Below are 12,879 nucleotides of genomic sequence, written 5' to 3'. Positions count from 1 at the left end.
GCAGTGGGGGCCTTACACTGAGAACATTTTCAGGGCACAATGCTGGCCTATGACATAAACCTATCTATCACATGCACACGATCAAATGCTGCATGTGAAAGGCAAGTTTTTTGGGTGGGGAAAGGCAGGCTCATCTGATGCCTTCATTAGATATCTTTAGGTGCCAGGCAAAAACATTTCTCTTCAATCAGGCATTCGGCTGATTAACATTCCATAGCTTTTTCAATGCATTTGTGGAAGGAGTGTTATTGGTTTTGCTTCATGTATTTCGTATTCTCATTTTGTATCTTTCTGTTGTGAACCGCCCTGGGATCTTTGGATGAAGGGCGGTATACTAATATAATAAAATGATGATGATGATGATGATGATGATGTAATAGTTATAATGGCCTGAACTTATTTATTTGGCTTAGGTTCTGAACACCTAGCTATTTTGGAATGGGGTGGGCCATTCCTTTCTAAATTCTGCCTCTATCTAAAACTTAGTCACCTGCTATTAAAGCAGAAAATCTGAAGATCATTGATGTAGATGGTGGTTTGGATTCAGCGGAAGTCTAAAAATCATTGATGTAATTGATATACTGTCTTCAGATTCAGGGTTGTATAAATTTCAAATTTTGCCATGCTGCATTAATTTCCCTTTCTTTTGCCAAAGAGCAGCATTACTCTGTCACAATACAAGCTGATACTTGAAGGTTGGGGGAAATCGGTACATACAAAGGGACGCAATGGATTGTAGCCTTTGTGCACATTCAGAAAGCCCTTTGAGATGGAATGAAACTCTGCAAGAAGACCATTCATTTCAATAGGGCTTGCGAGTTGTGCACTTAGTCATTAATTTTGCAATAAAATAAAAATAAAAAGTGGTCCCAAACATACTAAATCTGTAGTCAGGTTCAGTGCTTAATATTAATGAACAATGGTTATTCACAAGCCGCAACTGCAAGGCACCCTCTGGAATAACGCTCTTTTCTCTTTTACATAGAAGGAAATGCCGCAGTGTCTCAGGCAGGAGTCTTTGATCTATTTTGGTAGCTGCTGACTCACAGCATCCAACAGAAAAGGCTTCAGAAAGGGAAAGGGTAGAAGGAATTTGCAAATCACAAAATAAAAGGTCATCTGTAGTCAGATGGAACTGTTTAATCTGTGTGTGACACCAGTGAAGTTCACTGCACTAAGGGCCCCCAAGCTATATACAGTTAGGCGATTTTAAATATATATACATATTTTTACAACCACCAATACCCATGCAGTTTTATAATACGTGTGATGGAGTTAGGCCTTCTCCTGTATCCTATAGTAATGCCACATTGTTGATGCTGTTTCATTTTTAAATTGGCAATAACAAGCAGAGACCCACCTAAAATCATAGCTGTGAGGCAGGGAGTGGGATTGCCCATAATTTATTCTCTGTGCCCTTGTTCTGTCTCTTACACACTCCATATGCTCCTTTATTTGTCTTATACATGCCTCCATTCACATGCATTAATCTTAGATATAAAGGTAAAGGTAAAGGACCCCTGACAGTTAACCCCTGAATGACTCTGGGGTTGGGGCGCTCATCTCGCTTTACTGGCTGAGGGAGCCGACGTTTGTCCACAGACAGTTTTTCCAGGTCATGTGGCCAACATGACTAAGCCGCTTCTGGCAAAACCAGAGCAGCATATAGATACTCACATATGCCACTATAATATATCCTGGATAGCTCAGTTGGTTAGAGTGTGGTGCTGATAACACCAAGGTTGCAGGTTCAATCCCTGTATGGTACAGCTGTGTATTCCTGCATTGCAGGGAGTTGGTCTAAATGATCCTCAGGGTTCCTTCCAACTCTACATTTCTATGATTCTATGAATCACAGGATCTATATATGTATTACTGCAATGCTGGGACGTGGATGGCGCTGTGGGTTAAACCACAGAGCCTAGGACTTGCCGATCAGAAGGTTGGCGGTTCGAATCCCCGCGACGGGGTGAGCTCCCATTGCTCGGTCCCTGCTCCTGCCAACCTAGCAGTTCAAAAGCATATCAAAGTACAAGTAAATAAATAGGTACCGCTCCAGCGGGAAGGTAAACGGCGTTTCCGTGCACTGCTCTGGCTCACCAGAAGTGGCTTAGTCATGCTGGCCACATGACCCGGAAGCTGTACGCTGGCTCCCTCGGCCAGTAAAGCGAGATGAGCACCGCAACCCCAGAGTCGGTCACAACTGGACCTAATGGTCAGGGGTCCCTTTACCTTTTAATGTGGGAGAAGAATGTTTGGCTTACGAAAAATAATTTTATACGTTGCATAATTTGAGTCTATCTGATGGTGTAAAGAATGTGCTTTTTCTTTCTACATTAGCTGGGCATCCTGCAAAATTGTTAAGAACTCAGTAAGCCTGAGGTCGTACTTGCTGTGAATTGCATGGTGGCTTTGTCAGTCATAGGGTTGGCTGAACTATAGGACTAGCCCAGTACTGTGTTTTAGTATAAAGCTGCAATAGGAGGTGGTTTATTTAGATATATAGCCCTATTATGAACCCCATTGGTTCACAGCAGGCAGCAGTACTGCATCATAAGGAAGAAGGAAAAAACAATTTCTTGAACAGAAGATTCACAGTGCATATTACAGTGACAAAGGAAGTGAGTACCAAGAAACAGAATAGAACAGCATGAATCATATGCTTCCCTTTAATTTCCCCCTGATATTTTAGCTCTCAGCAGTTCTTATTTAAGTCCACCAGCTAACCCATAGTTTGTGGGGGAGAATATCTTTGGTTAAAACCAAAGAAACAAAGTGAAATGGAGGGATGGGAATTGAGGGAAGTGGGAGCCAAGGGACCTTTACTAATCCTAATTAATATTCTCCAAAGCCTCTTTAAAAACAGGTAACCAACCAACCTATGCCCATTTTCTTGGCTCTGCTGAGACCTGTACCCCATACCAAACCCTTTACCCATTAAGATCATGTCTGTATAAAATAATTTTATTTACATTTGTCAGTCATGTCATACAAAATAAAATGTCTCAATATATATTATGAAGAAAGAGAAGGTATGGAATTATATATTACACCCATGACAATGCTCAGGGTTTTTCCGTTTCCATTTTTTGCTAAAAATCATTACGGCAAAACATTGGCTCATTTGTTTCTCTTTGTATCCCCTTCCTCCATCAGATTAAATGAATGCTATGAATCATTTTAGCTCAAGAAGCTATCAAATTGTTCCCCCCCATTTGTTCTAATTATATTATTATCATGAACATTCATTATCCAATTTTATTTCGCAGTATTTTTCACCAAAAGCTTTAATACAATGCCAATATTTGACTTCTTCTTCCTTTTTTTTAAAAAAAACACTGAATCCCATTTTAATGAAAAATGCCAGAAATATAAATATCATCTTCACAGGGAGTATATAATGAATATTCTAGTTTTTCAGCACATTAATTGGTAGCACTAAATGTTCCAGGCACTGTCTACAGGCATTGTAGCAGATGCTTGGTCCTTGAATTCTGATCCAAATTGAATTGACTCAAAAAATAAAGACAGCCAGGCTCATACCAAAAAATAAATAAAAAATGGCAGGGGCTCCAACACATTATACTCTCGTTCCCACTTAGACACAAACAATTAGATATAAGAGGGCTGTGTAGGACATTATATATTTAGATGTAGGCAACTCAAATGTAGGCAGTTGGAACTCAACTTGTGCTAAATAAAGGGTAAATTACAATATTCTAGCAGTGGTTCCAGGTACTTTAACTCCCCCACCTACCTGTTTGATGGCTATATTATGAGGACTCAAGAATCAAGTATTGGGTCCAATTTTTAGGTACAGTTAATTTCTGGTACATACAACAGAAAATAAAGCACTAATATGCTGGCAGAAACAGAGAGAACAAGCAAACAGTATTTTAAGAATTGTTTGTTGTTGTTGTTGTTGTTGTTGTTAAAATTTGTTAGCCACTTTATCTTGCCTAGGCAACCCAGAACGACAACCAACCAACCCCATATAGATACATTAAAACAGAGTGGAAAAGAAATACTTTAAAAAATCCAATTTACCTCCAAAAGGCCTCAGATAGTTAAAGGCAAAAGTCTTGTTTATAGAGGAAAGGTTTGTCTGGCACCATGGTGGAAAACTAGTATCAAATTGGCATTGTTACATCCAAACTAGGCCTTAGTGAATTTATATAGCATTTTTCAGTGTTCATAGCACTTTATTATCTGGATGTAAACTTTACAACAACTCTGTAAACTAAGTTGTCTTCAGCATCCTTGTCCTATTGCTTATGTAGAGGCTAAGGCTAAGAAGGTCATGCCTTACTCTAAGCCTACTTGTGAGTTCATACCTGCGGAGAGATTTGAACTGGGGACTACCACAATCATAGCTCAACTCCTTTGCTAATACATTCTATAGTACTTGCTGCATGATGTGCAAAGCATAATTGGCTCTATCTTTCTTATATTCAAATAAGAACTGATCTTATTTTTGCTCAGCTCTCTGTGTTTATTTTAAATTAACATCTAGGTCATTCTTTTAAAAAATTGTTTAAAAATGTCATCAGCTGCTGGTGAAAATAATTATTGATTCCACAAGCATGTGAAAATTCAGTTTTTGCTTACTTATATACTCCTGCTACAAATAAGAGGATGGGTTTATTACTCTATTACACTCAAAATAGAGTAATATCAGACACATTTTAATTAAGCTCATTTAAAAAGTGCACATTGAATACAATTAAACACTAATTCTGCCCCTACTGCTCCATATTTGCTACCTTGATCTAGGGCTGGGCTAGTCCAGTGTACTGGAAGTATCAATTTTTTGCTGAACCAGCCTCAATTTTAAAGCTAAAGAAACATTCTGTATGGGTTCTAAAACCATGTTCCATTGTTTAGTACATTCCACCTCCCCATTAAAGATTTTTTCCAAAAGATGCATGAATGGAAGATGGCTTGCATAACTAATTTTTCTCTTTCAAGCTTCCAATAAACTTTTATAAACAATAGTTACAGATTTAGTTCTGAGAAAGATCCAGTTAGTCCTTTGAGAAACTTCAGTGGGAGTGTTTCAGCATCTTCTAATCTGAATTTACTATTTTCACAGAAAATCCAAAAAGTAAAAACAAACAAACAAAAAACACCAATGAAAGATCCAGATTGTATGGGAGGAAAATATGGGATTTTATTTTGAGGAGGATGACATTGTGTTGTTGCTGCAAAACATTTGCATGAAGGAGCAGCACCCTGAGACTAATGACATTTTGTGTGGGTTTGGAAAAAATGACAAATTCTGGTTAGTTAAAAATAGAAGCAAAAGCTGCCTGTTTCCTCATGGCTGTGCTGAAGAGGTAGAGGGGAGGGGGAGCACACAAGACCAAGGCTCACACAGTCTCATAAAGGTGAACTACAAGTTATCGTTACATCTGAACAAATCCATTATGACAGCATTCTTCCTGTGGCTGAAGAATTCCTCTGACATATGGCTTCTTTTCCTTTTCTTCAGAGAGAAATGTCAAAGCATTAAATAGCTATTTAAAATTCTGTGAAAATTGTCCTATACTATTTTCTGGATACAGCAGAATAATTTTGATCACTATAACTCATAACGAACAGGGTAATTTGTTTTACAAATTTGCCTCCCCAAGTGTATTTTTCTTACAGATGTATTGCCCCATGAAATCTAATCTCTTTTTGTTTTAATGTTTCTATGCTCTCTGTTTTAGTTAATCTGTAACGGAGGTAGAAAGAAGGTTAAAAAAATAGAAACTTCTGACGCATATTCATAGCCTCATAATGTAATGTGAACATCTTTGGGAAAGTGGGTATTATGTCCTTAACTTACCCTTGTAGAGAAAGAGAATCTCTCCTGTTGAGATAAAATCCTCTTATGAGACATTTATTTTTAGTACAGCTGAAAATAATGCCCTGGAGCATAATGCAAAATAAAAGTTTGTAGAGTCCTAATAATTTTTATTCTTTTGTGATGCATTTTGAACTCCAAGAACAGAGCCTTCCATAGAAATAATACTTCTATGGCATATTTCTATACAACTCAGGCCCAAAGCCCTGCTTTAAAGTCTGATTACAGTCTTGCAGCTGTCCTGTTGGGACAGTTAAACTTTCATTAGTTAATAAGTTCACGCAAGCCTTTTGCATGCTTTAATTACATATGCTTTTAAAGGTAAAGCTGATGTGTTTGTGCTGGATATGAAAAGGGATGTGAAAACAGTATAGGACAGGAGTGCCCAAACTTTTTTCAAAGGGGGCCAGATTTGATGGAGTGAACATACATGAGGGCCGACCAAAGCTGTTGAGCTTTTTCTAGGATTTAAGCTTTTTTTATTTATTTCACAATTTTACCCCAGGACATATATTGCCACGGGGGCTGGATTAAATCTACTGGCGGGCCAGATTAGGCCCCCGAAACAAACTTTGGACATGCCGGTATAGGAAGTTTGAGTTCTTTCATTTCCATACGTTTGCTTTTATAGCCTGATATGTCCTACACTTGCTGTTCTCTTCACCGTTCTGAGTTTATTACCTTCCATTTCACAGCACTCTTTTATTGAACTACTATGTCCATTCTACATGGATTCCACTAATGCCTGGGAAATCCATAAAGCCTAGCTCCAAACTTTGTTTCCTGTGAAGCCTTTTGCCCAGCACCATAGTCCTTTAACTTTTAGCGCATCCTTTATTTCCCAATCTTTCCCTTCCCTGTTTTCTTCATCTTCCTCCTCACTGCCTAAATTTTGTTCACAAGCATCTTGTTTGGGGCAGTGATATATCTTGGTTTTGTCACTCTGGAAAGCACTTTGAATGCTGATGACACTACATTTTTGCAGGCAAGGGAGAGGTCACAATATTGTATCTCCGTAAATATTAGAACTGTTGAGAAAATCTAAAGATCTACTGGTCAGCTAGTTTCACCTCCCCAAGGGGGTTTTTGACTTGAACAGCAGCCCTCCATAGCAAACTGCCTTTAAAACTAGATGGAGTTTTAAAAGTAGTTTGGTATAGAGCATGATTATTTGTTTTTCAGAGTAGAAGATGTGGAAAGTCAAACTGGAGTCACAACAATTCCTAAGTAGTAATTTGGACCTCAGAAACTATCTAGAGTTCTATTGTTTGGAATCAGTTAATTCAAAAGTAGCTTTTATACAAGTATATTCTTTTATAATATCTGGTTATTCAGCTTTTTTTCCTTTTCTTTAGCAAGCACAATTATGCTATAATGTCATTGAATGGATGTCAGTAATAAGACTTTTTAGTGCTTTGTTAGGTCTATAATAAGCACAAAAAAGTAACCGTAGATGGGTTTGACAGTAAATGTGAGGCTTGCATAATGACAACAATCACTGTATTTAGCAAAGGGGGGAAACCACCTACAAAGAGCAATCTGATTGATTATATTGATCCTCAAATGCATAATTACTTTTTGAACCACTAGTTAAAACAATGAGCATTTATCACCAGCAGGCAACTACATTACACCAGAGCTGCCTCCTGTGCCCTATGTTGTCATTAATTGTTGCGTCATGTGAATAGTAGCGACACATTAAGATATGCCACCTGGGGCATTTTGATGGTTTTCTCTCCTCACTTAAAAAAATATTCGGCATGGAGATGCTGTTTGAATTATTTGGACAAAATTAAGAATGTAATTAAATATAGCAAATACATAAAAGAAAAGTAAGATTTAATTTTAGCCTTAATATTTTGAACTCCATTCTGTAGGGTGAGATGTATAATGCAAAGTTTTGTAAATGTCAAGTGTTTTGAGGGACAGATTTAGCTGCAACTCTTTGGTGTGGTTTCTTTTTTGAGAACAGGAGATTTTGGAAAGGACCATGATTATCACAATACTAATGAGTAGCTCTCCACTTTTTGGTGTGGGAGGCTTTTACATATTACACCCACCAACAAGATCTTCATATCCTTATGATGGGGCTTTGTGCTACAGTGGTACCTTGGGTTAAGTACTTAATTCGTTCCAGAGATCTGTTCTTAACCTGAAACTGTTCTTAACCTGAAGACCACTTTAGCTAATGGGGCCTCCTCCTGCCGCCTCGCCGCTGGAACACAATTTCTGTTCTCATCCTGAAGCAAAGTTCTTAACCCGAGGTAATATTTCCGGGTTAGCGGAGTCTGTAACCTGAAGCGTATGTAACCCGAAGTGTATGTAACCCAAGGTACCACTGTATATGATTATCCTAGTGATATTTGCCAAAGAGAATACATGTGCTATTCAGAGCAAGGAGAATCACATAATCGCTGCTGTTTGCTGGCTGTTCCTTACTTGGCTGCAGTAGAAATTCCTATTAGAGACATCAAATTTCATTAGGATGTTTTTCTATGCCATAGCTTCTAAATTGAGTGGAAAAGAAATGCTGTCAATATCTCAAATGGGTCATGTCTATAATTGTGAAGTAACAGGCAGAAATAAAAACCACAGGACATAGTGTAAATATTTTATTTATGTTCCTGGTGATTATCATATATCATATTTCAGTAGGGACTACAAAAAGTAAAAATATAGCTAATGAAGATTATTTGTGCTTCAGTCTTAACCACACTTACCCAGAAGTAAGTGCAGCTGTATTTAAGAAAGCTTGTTCCCGATAAGTGTGTTTAGGTTTGTAGCATTACTAAACAAGCATTTTCAGACTGTAGAGTCCAATGACATGAGTTCCAGTGAAGGAATGAGCCCCCTCCCACAAAAACCGCACATTGCAGGCATGCCACATCGCCCAATCCAAACTGAGACCATGGGGGTGAGGGCGGCAAGAGTTATGTCCCACTACCGTCTCAGATCTGATCTGGATCAGGGACTCGGTCAAGCAGTTTGTGAAATAAAATGCTTGAACTCAAGGGCTAAGCCATGGCTGAGAATTACTTACTTACAGCTTAAAAGATAAAGGTAAAGGACCCCTGACCGTTAAGTCCAGTAGCGGATGACTCTGGGGTTGCGGCGCTCATCTTGCTTTACTGGCCAAGGGAGCCGACGTTTGTCCGCAGACAGTTTTTCTGGGTCATGTGGCCGGCATAACTAAGCTGTTTCTGGCGAACCAGAGCAGTGCATGGAAACACCGTTTACTTCCTGGTGGAGCAGTACCTATTTATCTACTTGCACTTTGATGTGCTTTCGAACTGCTAGGTTGTCAGGAGCAGGGAGAGAACAACAGGAGCTCACCCTGTCGTGGGGATTTGAACTGCTGACCTTCTGATTGGCAAGCCCTAGGCTCTGTAGTTTAGACCACAGCGCCACCCGCGTCCCTTTTACTTACAGCTTATCCTGAAATTAATATCATGTAAAACTTAACAGCTCCATAAAGGATGGGATTCGATTGGTTAAGGGAGCATCTCTGATTGAATTACAGTTGTGTTAAAATGGTTGCTTACAGATGGTAAATGATCAGGTCATTCACAGCATGTGCAGGGCTGCTGAGAGGAGAATACAGAGGCTACTGATGTCCTTGGCTCACAGATAGCTGGAGGCCCTGACTCTGAGATTTCTTTTTCTTTTATTAAGTAAGTGAATGCACCTCATGAAATTGAAGATATGAGGCAAAATGTACATCTAAGCAGTATCTGTGAGAAGATGAGCCAGCCTGTCTACTCCCACCTTTCAGTGTTTTTAACTAATGAATGTTAACTAATGAACTTTAATCAAAATTAAAGCTTTGATTAATGAGTGAATTGTTTGCATGCCAGGTGATCAGAATCCTTCAAGTCCTACAGAGCTATTGTGTTTCCTGCTTGTAGTCCTTAGAATCTTCATAATCCTAAAGACCAGATTTCCCCTTGTCTCCTATTGCCCTTCCTTTCTTCCCAGCAACTAGGATGCACTTTACTGTGGTGGGTTCATGTGACATCAGACACTCACTAGAAGTTATGTTGTGCAAATGCACAGTAAATGTGGGTAAATGTTAAAAAAACCCCACTCCCTGCAATTGGCAAATGCAAAAGGTGAAAACTTTGCAGATAAGCTTAGCCGTGACTCCTTCTGTGCAGGAGCTGAAGTCCAGGCACATATTAACTTTAATAGGTCTTACTCCCTGGGAAGTTAAGGCGGGTGCATGAATGCAGTAATTAGGCCTGAATAAATTTGGTTGAAACCTTGGAGTTATGCTAATTTGCAGGATGATGGTAAATAAAAACATGACTCTTTATAATGCAAAGATGTATCACTGGTTAAAAGAAGCAAAACTTGATGCAACCATTTTATGCACGCTTCTGTATTGTTTAAGGATTGAGGGGTTGGTCTGGATGATTCCTGTGGGTCCGCACTAAGCTTCTAGTTTTGTATCTGCAAAACTGTACTCTGTAGTAGAAGGTACAGTCATGCCTCAGGTTAAAGACGCTTCAGGTTGAGCATTTTCAGGTTGCGTTCCACAGCGACCCAGAAGTAACGGAACGGGTTACTTCCAGATTTCGCCGCTCGTGCATGCGCAGACGCTCAAAATGACGTCACATGCATGCTCAGAAGCGGCAAATCGTGACCCGCAGATGTGCAGACGCAGGTTGCGTTCCGCTCAGGATGCAAACGGGGCTCCAGAACGGATCCCATTCGCATCCAGAGGTACCCCTGTACTGTTGAAGTTTGCTAATGTAATGGGACTGGCTAAGTCAGTTAGGAATCCATTTACACGTTTAAAGAATTGGTCAGATACATATGTGTTGCTATGGCAACAACTGGCTGATAATGCTCTTCCAGTATGATGCAGGCCTCCCCTGACCTGGCTGTTGGTCATGTCATCTTGTAGGTAGGAGAACAATAGTCTAGCCTTTCTTTCAACAGAGTTAGCCTTTCTTTCAGTCTGCTTGAGAGCTGGGAAGACACACTTTCAACTTGCAAAGCTTACTCGTTAAAATTCTAGGAACTTCATAAAATCATTTTACTCTTATTAATATTCTACTCAAAACTATCTCTTGTGACCCGCTGCATTGTATGAATTGAATCCACAGAAAGGCAGATAGGAGTTGCTTTGGCACACTCTCCACAGAATCTGAATCTTACACTCACATATTTCAGTTCCAATTATAGAATTGTCTCTATTGTACAGTATTGTTTTATACAGTTTTTGAAGTAAACCACTTGGAGGCCTACTGGCAAAGGGAGATATATAGAATCATGAATAAATAAAATACACATAAATATTAAACCATTTGTACTAGTAGTGATCCAGAATGTTATGGCCTTGCACCGAGTACAACAATGACTTGTAAGAGTTAATTTGCTGCTGTGCTATGATCAGCACAATTTTAGAATCAATCAAATGCTAAACACATGTTGTAGCCAATACTATTGGCTCATTTTGTCACATACTATACGCTTCTATACATTATTTTAGAATTCCGCCATTTCTGCGGTTTTTCTTGAGGCCATGGTTTTATAGTGCCCAGTGGGCTGCCTCTAGTTAAATAAAAGCAATAAATAAATATATTTTATCCCTTTCCTCGTCAGTGCTTATAAAATTTTATTGCCAGTTTTACATTCCCATTTTCCTACATAGAAAGCAGTCTAGTAATGAATTCTCCTAGCGAACACCAAATTACCTTAAATGCTATGAAAAAGATATCAAGGGGATACTAAGCTATAAAAAGCTATGTGGAGTTACTAAATCATTACCAAAGAGCCAAAGCGTTCATATTTCAGTGGCTTGTTCATGCAGCAGTTTGAAAACATGCATTCTATTGCAGCCTTCACCTCGTGTCCTCCAGAGGTTTTGGGCTACCATCTTCTAAATGGGAGTCGGTAGTTCAAAACATCTGGTGAAGCAGCAGCAAATGGGTACAAACTATTATATGGCACACCTCATTAATTTAAAAAGCAGAACTTTATATTTGTTGGTTTTCTTTTCCATTCTGCTTCATTTTACTTGGGAAATGGCAGCTGGGCTTTACTTTTTAATATCCATGTTTTGATGTCATAATTCCTTAGGCCCTCAGTGAAATTACTATTTTTTGTGTTTGTGTTTCCCCCTAGAATGGCTTCACTCCTTTATACATGGCAGCTCAAGAGAACCACATTGAAGTAGTGAAATATCTTCTTGAAAATGGAGCCAACCAGAGCACTGCTACTGAGGTACAGTACTTGGATCTTTTATTTACAAGTCTTTCTATAACCTTTTTCTTTTATAAAACCGTGAAGATGAATCTACATGGTACACACTCCTGTTTCTTAGTTCGGCCTGACTTATCTTAAGAGCAGCCTCAAATGCTGTCATCGGGAGGGAGGGGCTGCTTAATCCTTTCTTTCTTGCCCTTCACTTGCTCAAAATGATTATTACCTCAGGCTGTTCCCTCATCTGCAAGGGGAAAGATGTGCTTTCCCTCAACCGTTGAGATAACAGCTGGCGGAGGGGCATTCTGAGCACACATAATTTAATAAGGGAAAGGGTTGTGCAGCATCTTCTGCCCTCTTCCATTCCCAACGGGAGAGTTCAAGCTGCTTTTCAGTTAAAAGAGCCATCACAGGAAAGAAATAGCTCACTGTGTGTAACCTGTAGTCTGGCCCTCAGGTCCTAGGAAACTTCAAACACATTGTTTCCACACCTTGACTCCAGTCAGTTCCTTAATCTCCAGTCTTCTTAGAGGGCCCTGTTATTCCTTCTCTCCCTATAGAACTATTTTCATCATTTACCAAATGAGATGCCTCTTACAATATGTTTCTCTTTCACTTTCTGATCATCATGAAGCTTTATCAGGAAAAGTTTGTGAATAAGGAGCATGTTGAGAGCAAGGAAGAAGTCAAGCAGAGCTGAAAAGGGTGGTGGTATGGACAGAGTTATAGAGCCTAGGAAGAAGTCACAAAGTACAGTCAACTAACTCCACTGATGTCTCCCAGACTTGGTTACGTTTCTCATTTTTTGCAGAGGCACAGCTCTA

At 39.3% G+C, this 12,879-nt stretch overlaps 1 protein-coding gene across 50 annotated transcripts in view; it reads left to right on the top strand.

Annotated features, from left to right (window-relative positions):
• The window catches only part of ANK2 (ankyrin 2), a 320,751-nt gene that overhangs the window by 204,577 nt on the left and 103,295 nt on the right, over window positions 1-12,879 (top strand). For all 50 annotated transcript variants that reach the window (XM_053403696.1, XM_053403706.1, XM_053403733.1 and 47 more), the window contains one exon: window positions 11,978-12,076. In XM_053403696.1, the coding sequence (XP_053259671.1) occupies window positions 11,978-12,076 (99 nt within the window). The remainder of the gene's footprint in view (window positions 1-11,977; window positions 12,077-12,879) is intronic.

Source organism: Podarcis raffonei, chromosome 9 (genome assembly GCF_027172205.1).
Source record: "Podarcis raffonei isolate rPodRaf1 chromosome 9, rPodRaf1.pri, whole genome shotgun sequence".
Classification (NCBI taxonomy): Eukaryota; Metazoa; Chordata; class Lepidosauria; order Squamata; family Lacertidae; genus Podarcis; species Podarcis raffonei.
Note: the sequence above shows the minus strand (reverse complement) of the source record. Positions and strands in the feature narration are given on the sequence as shown.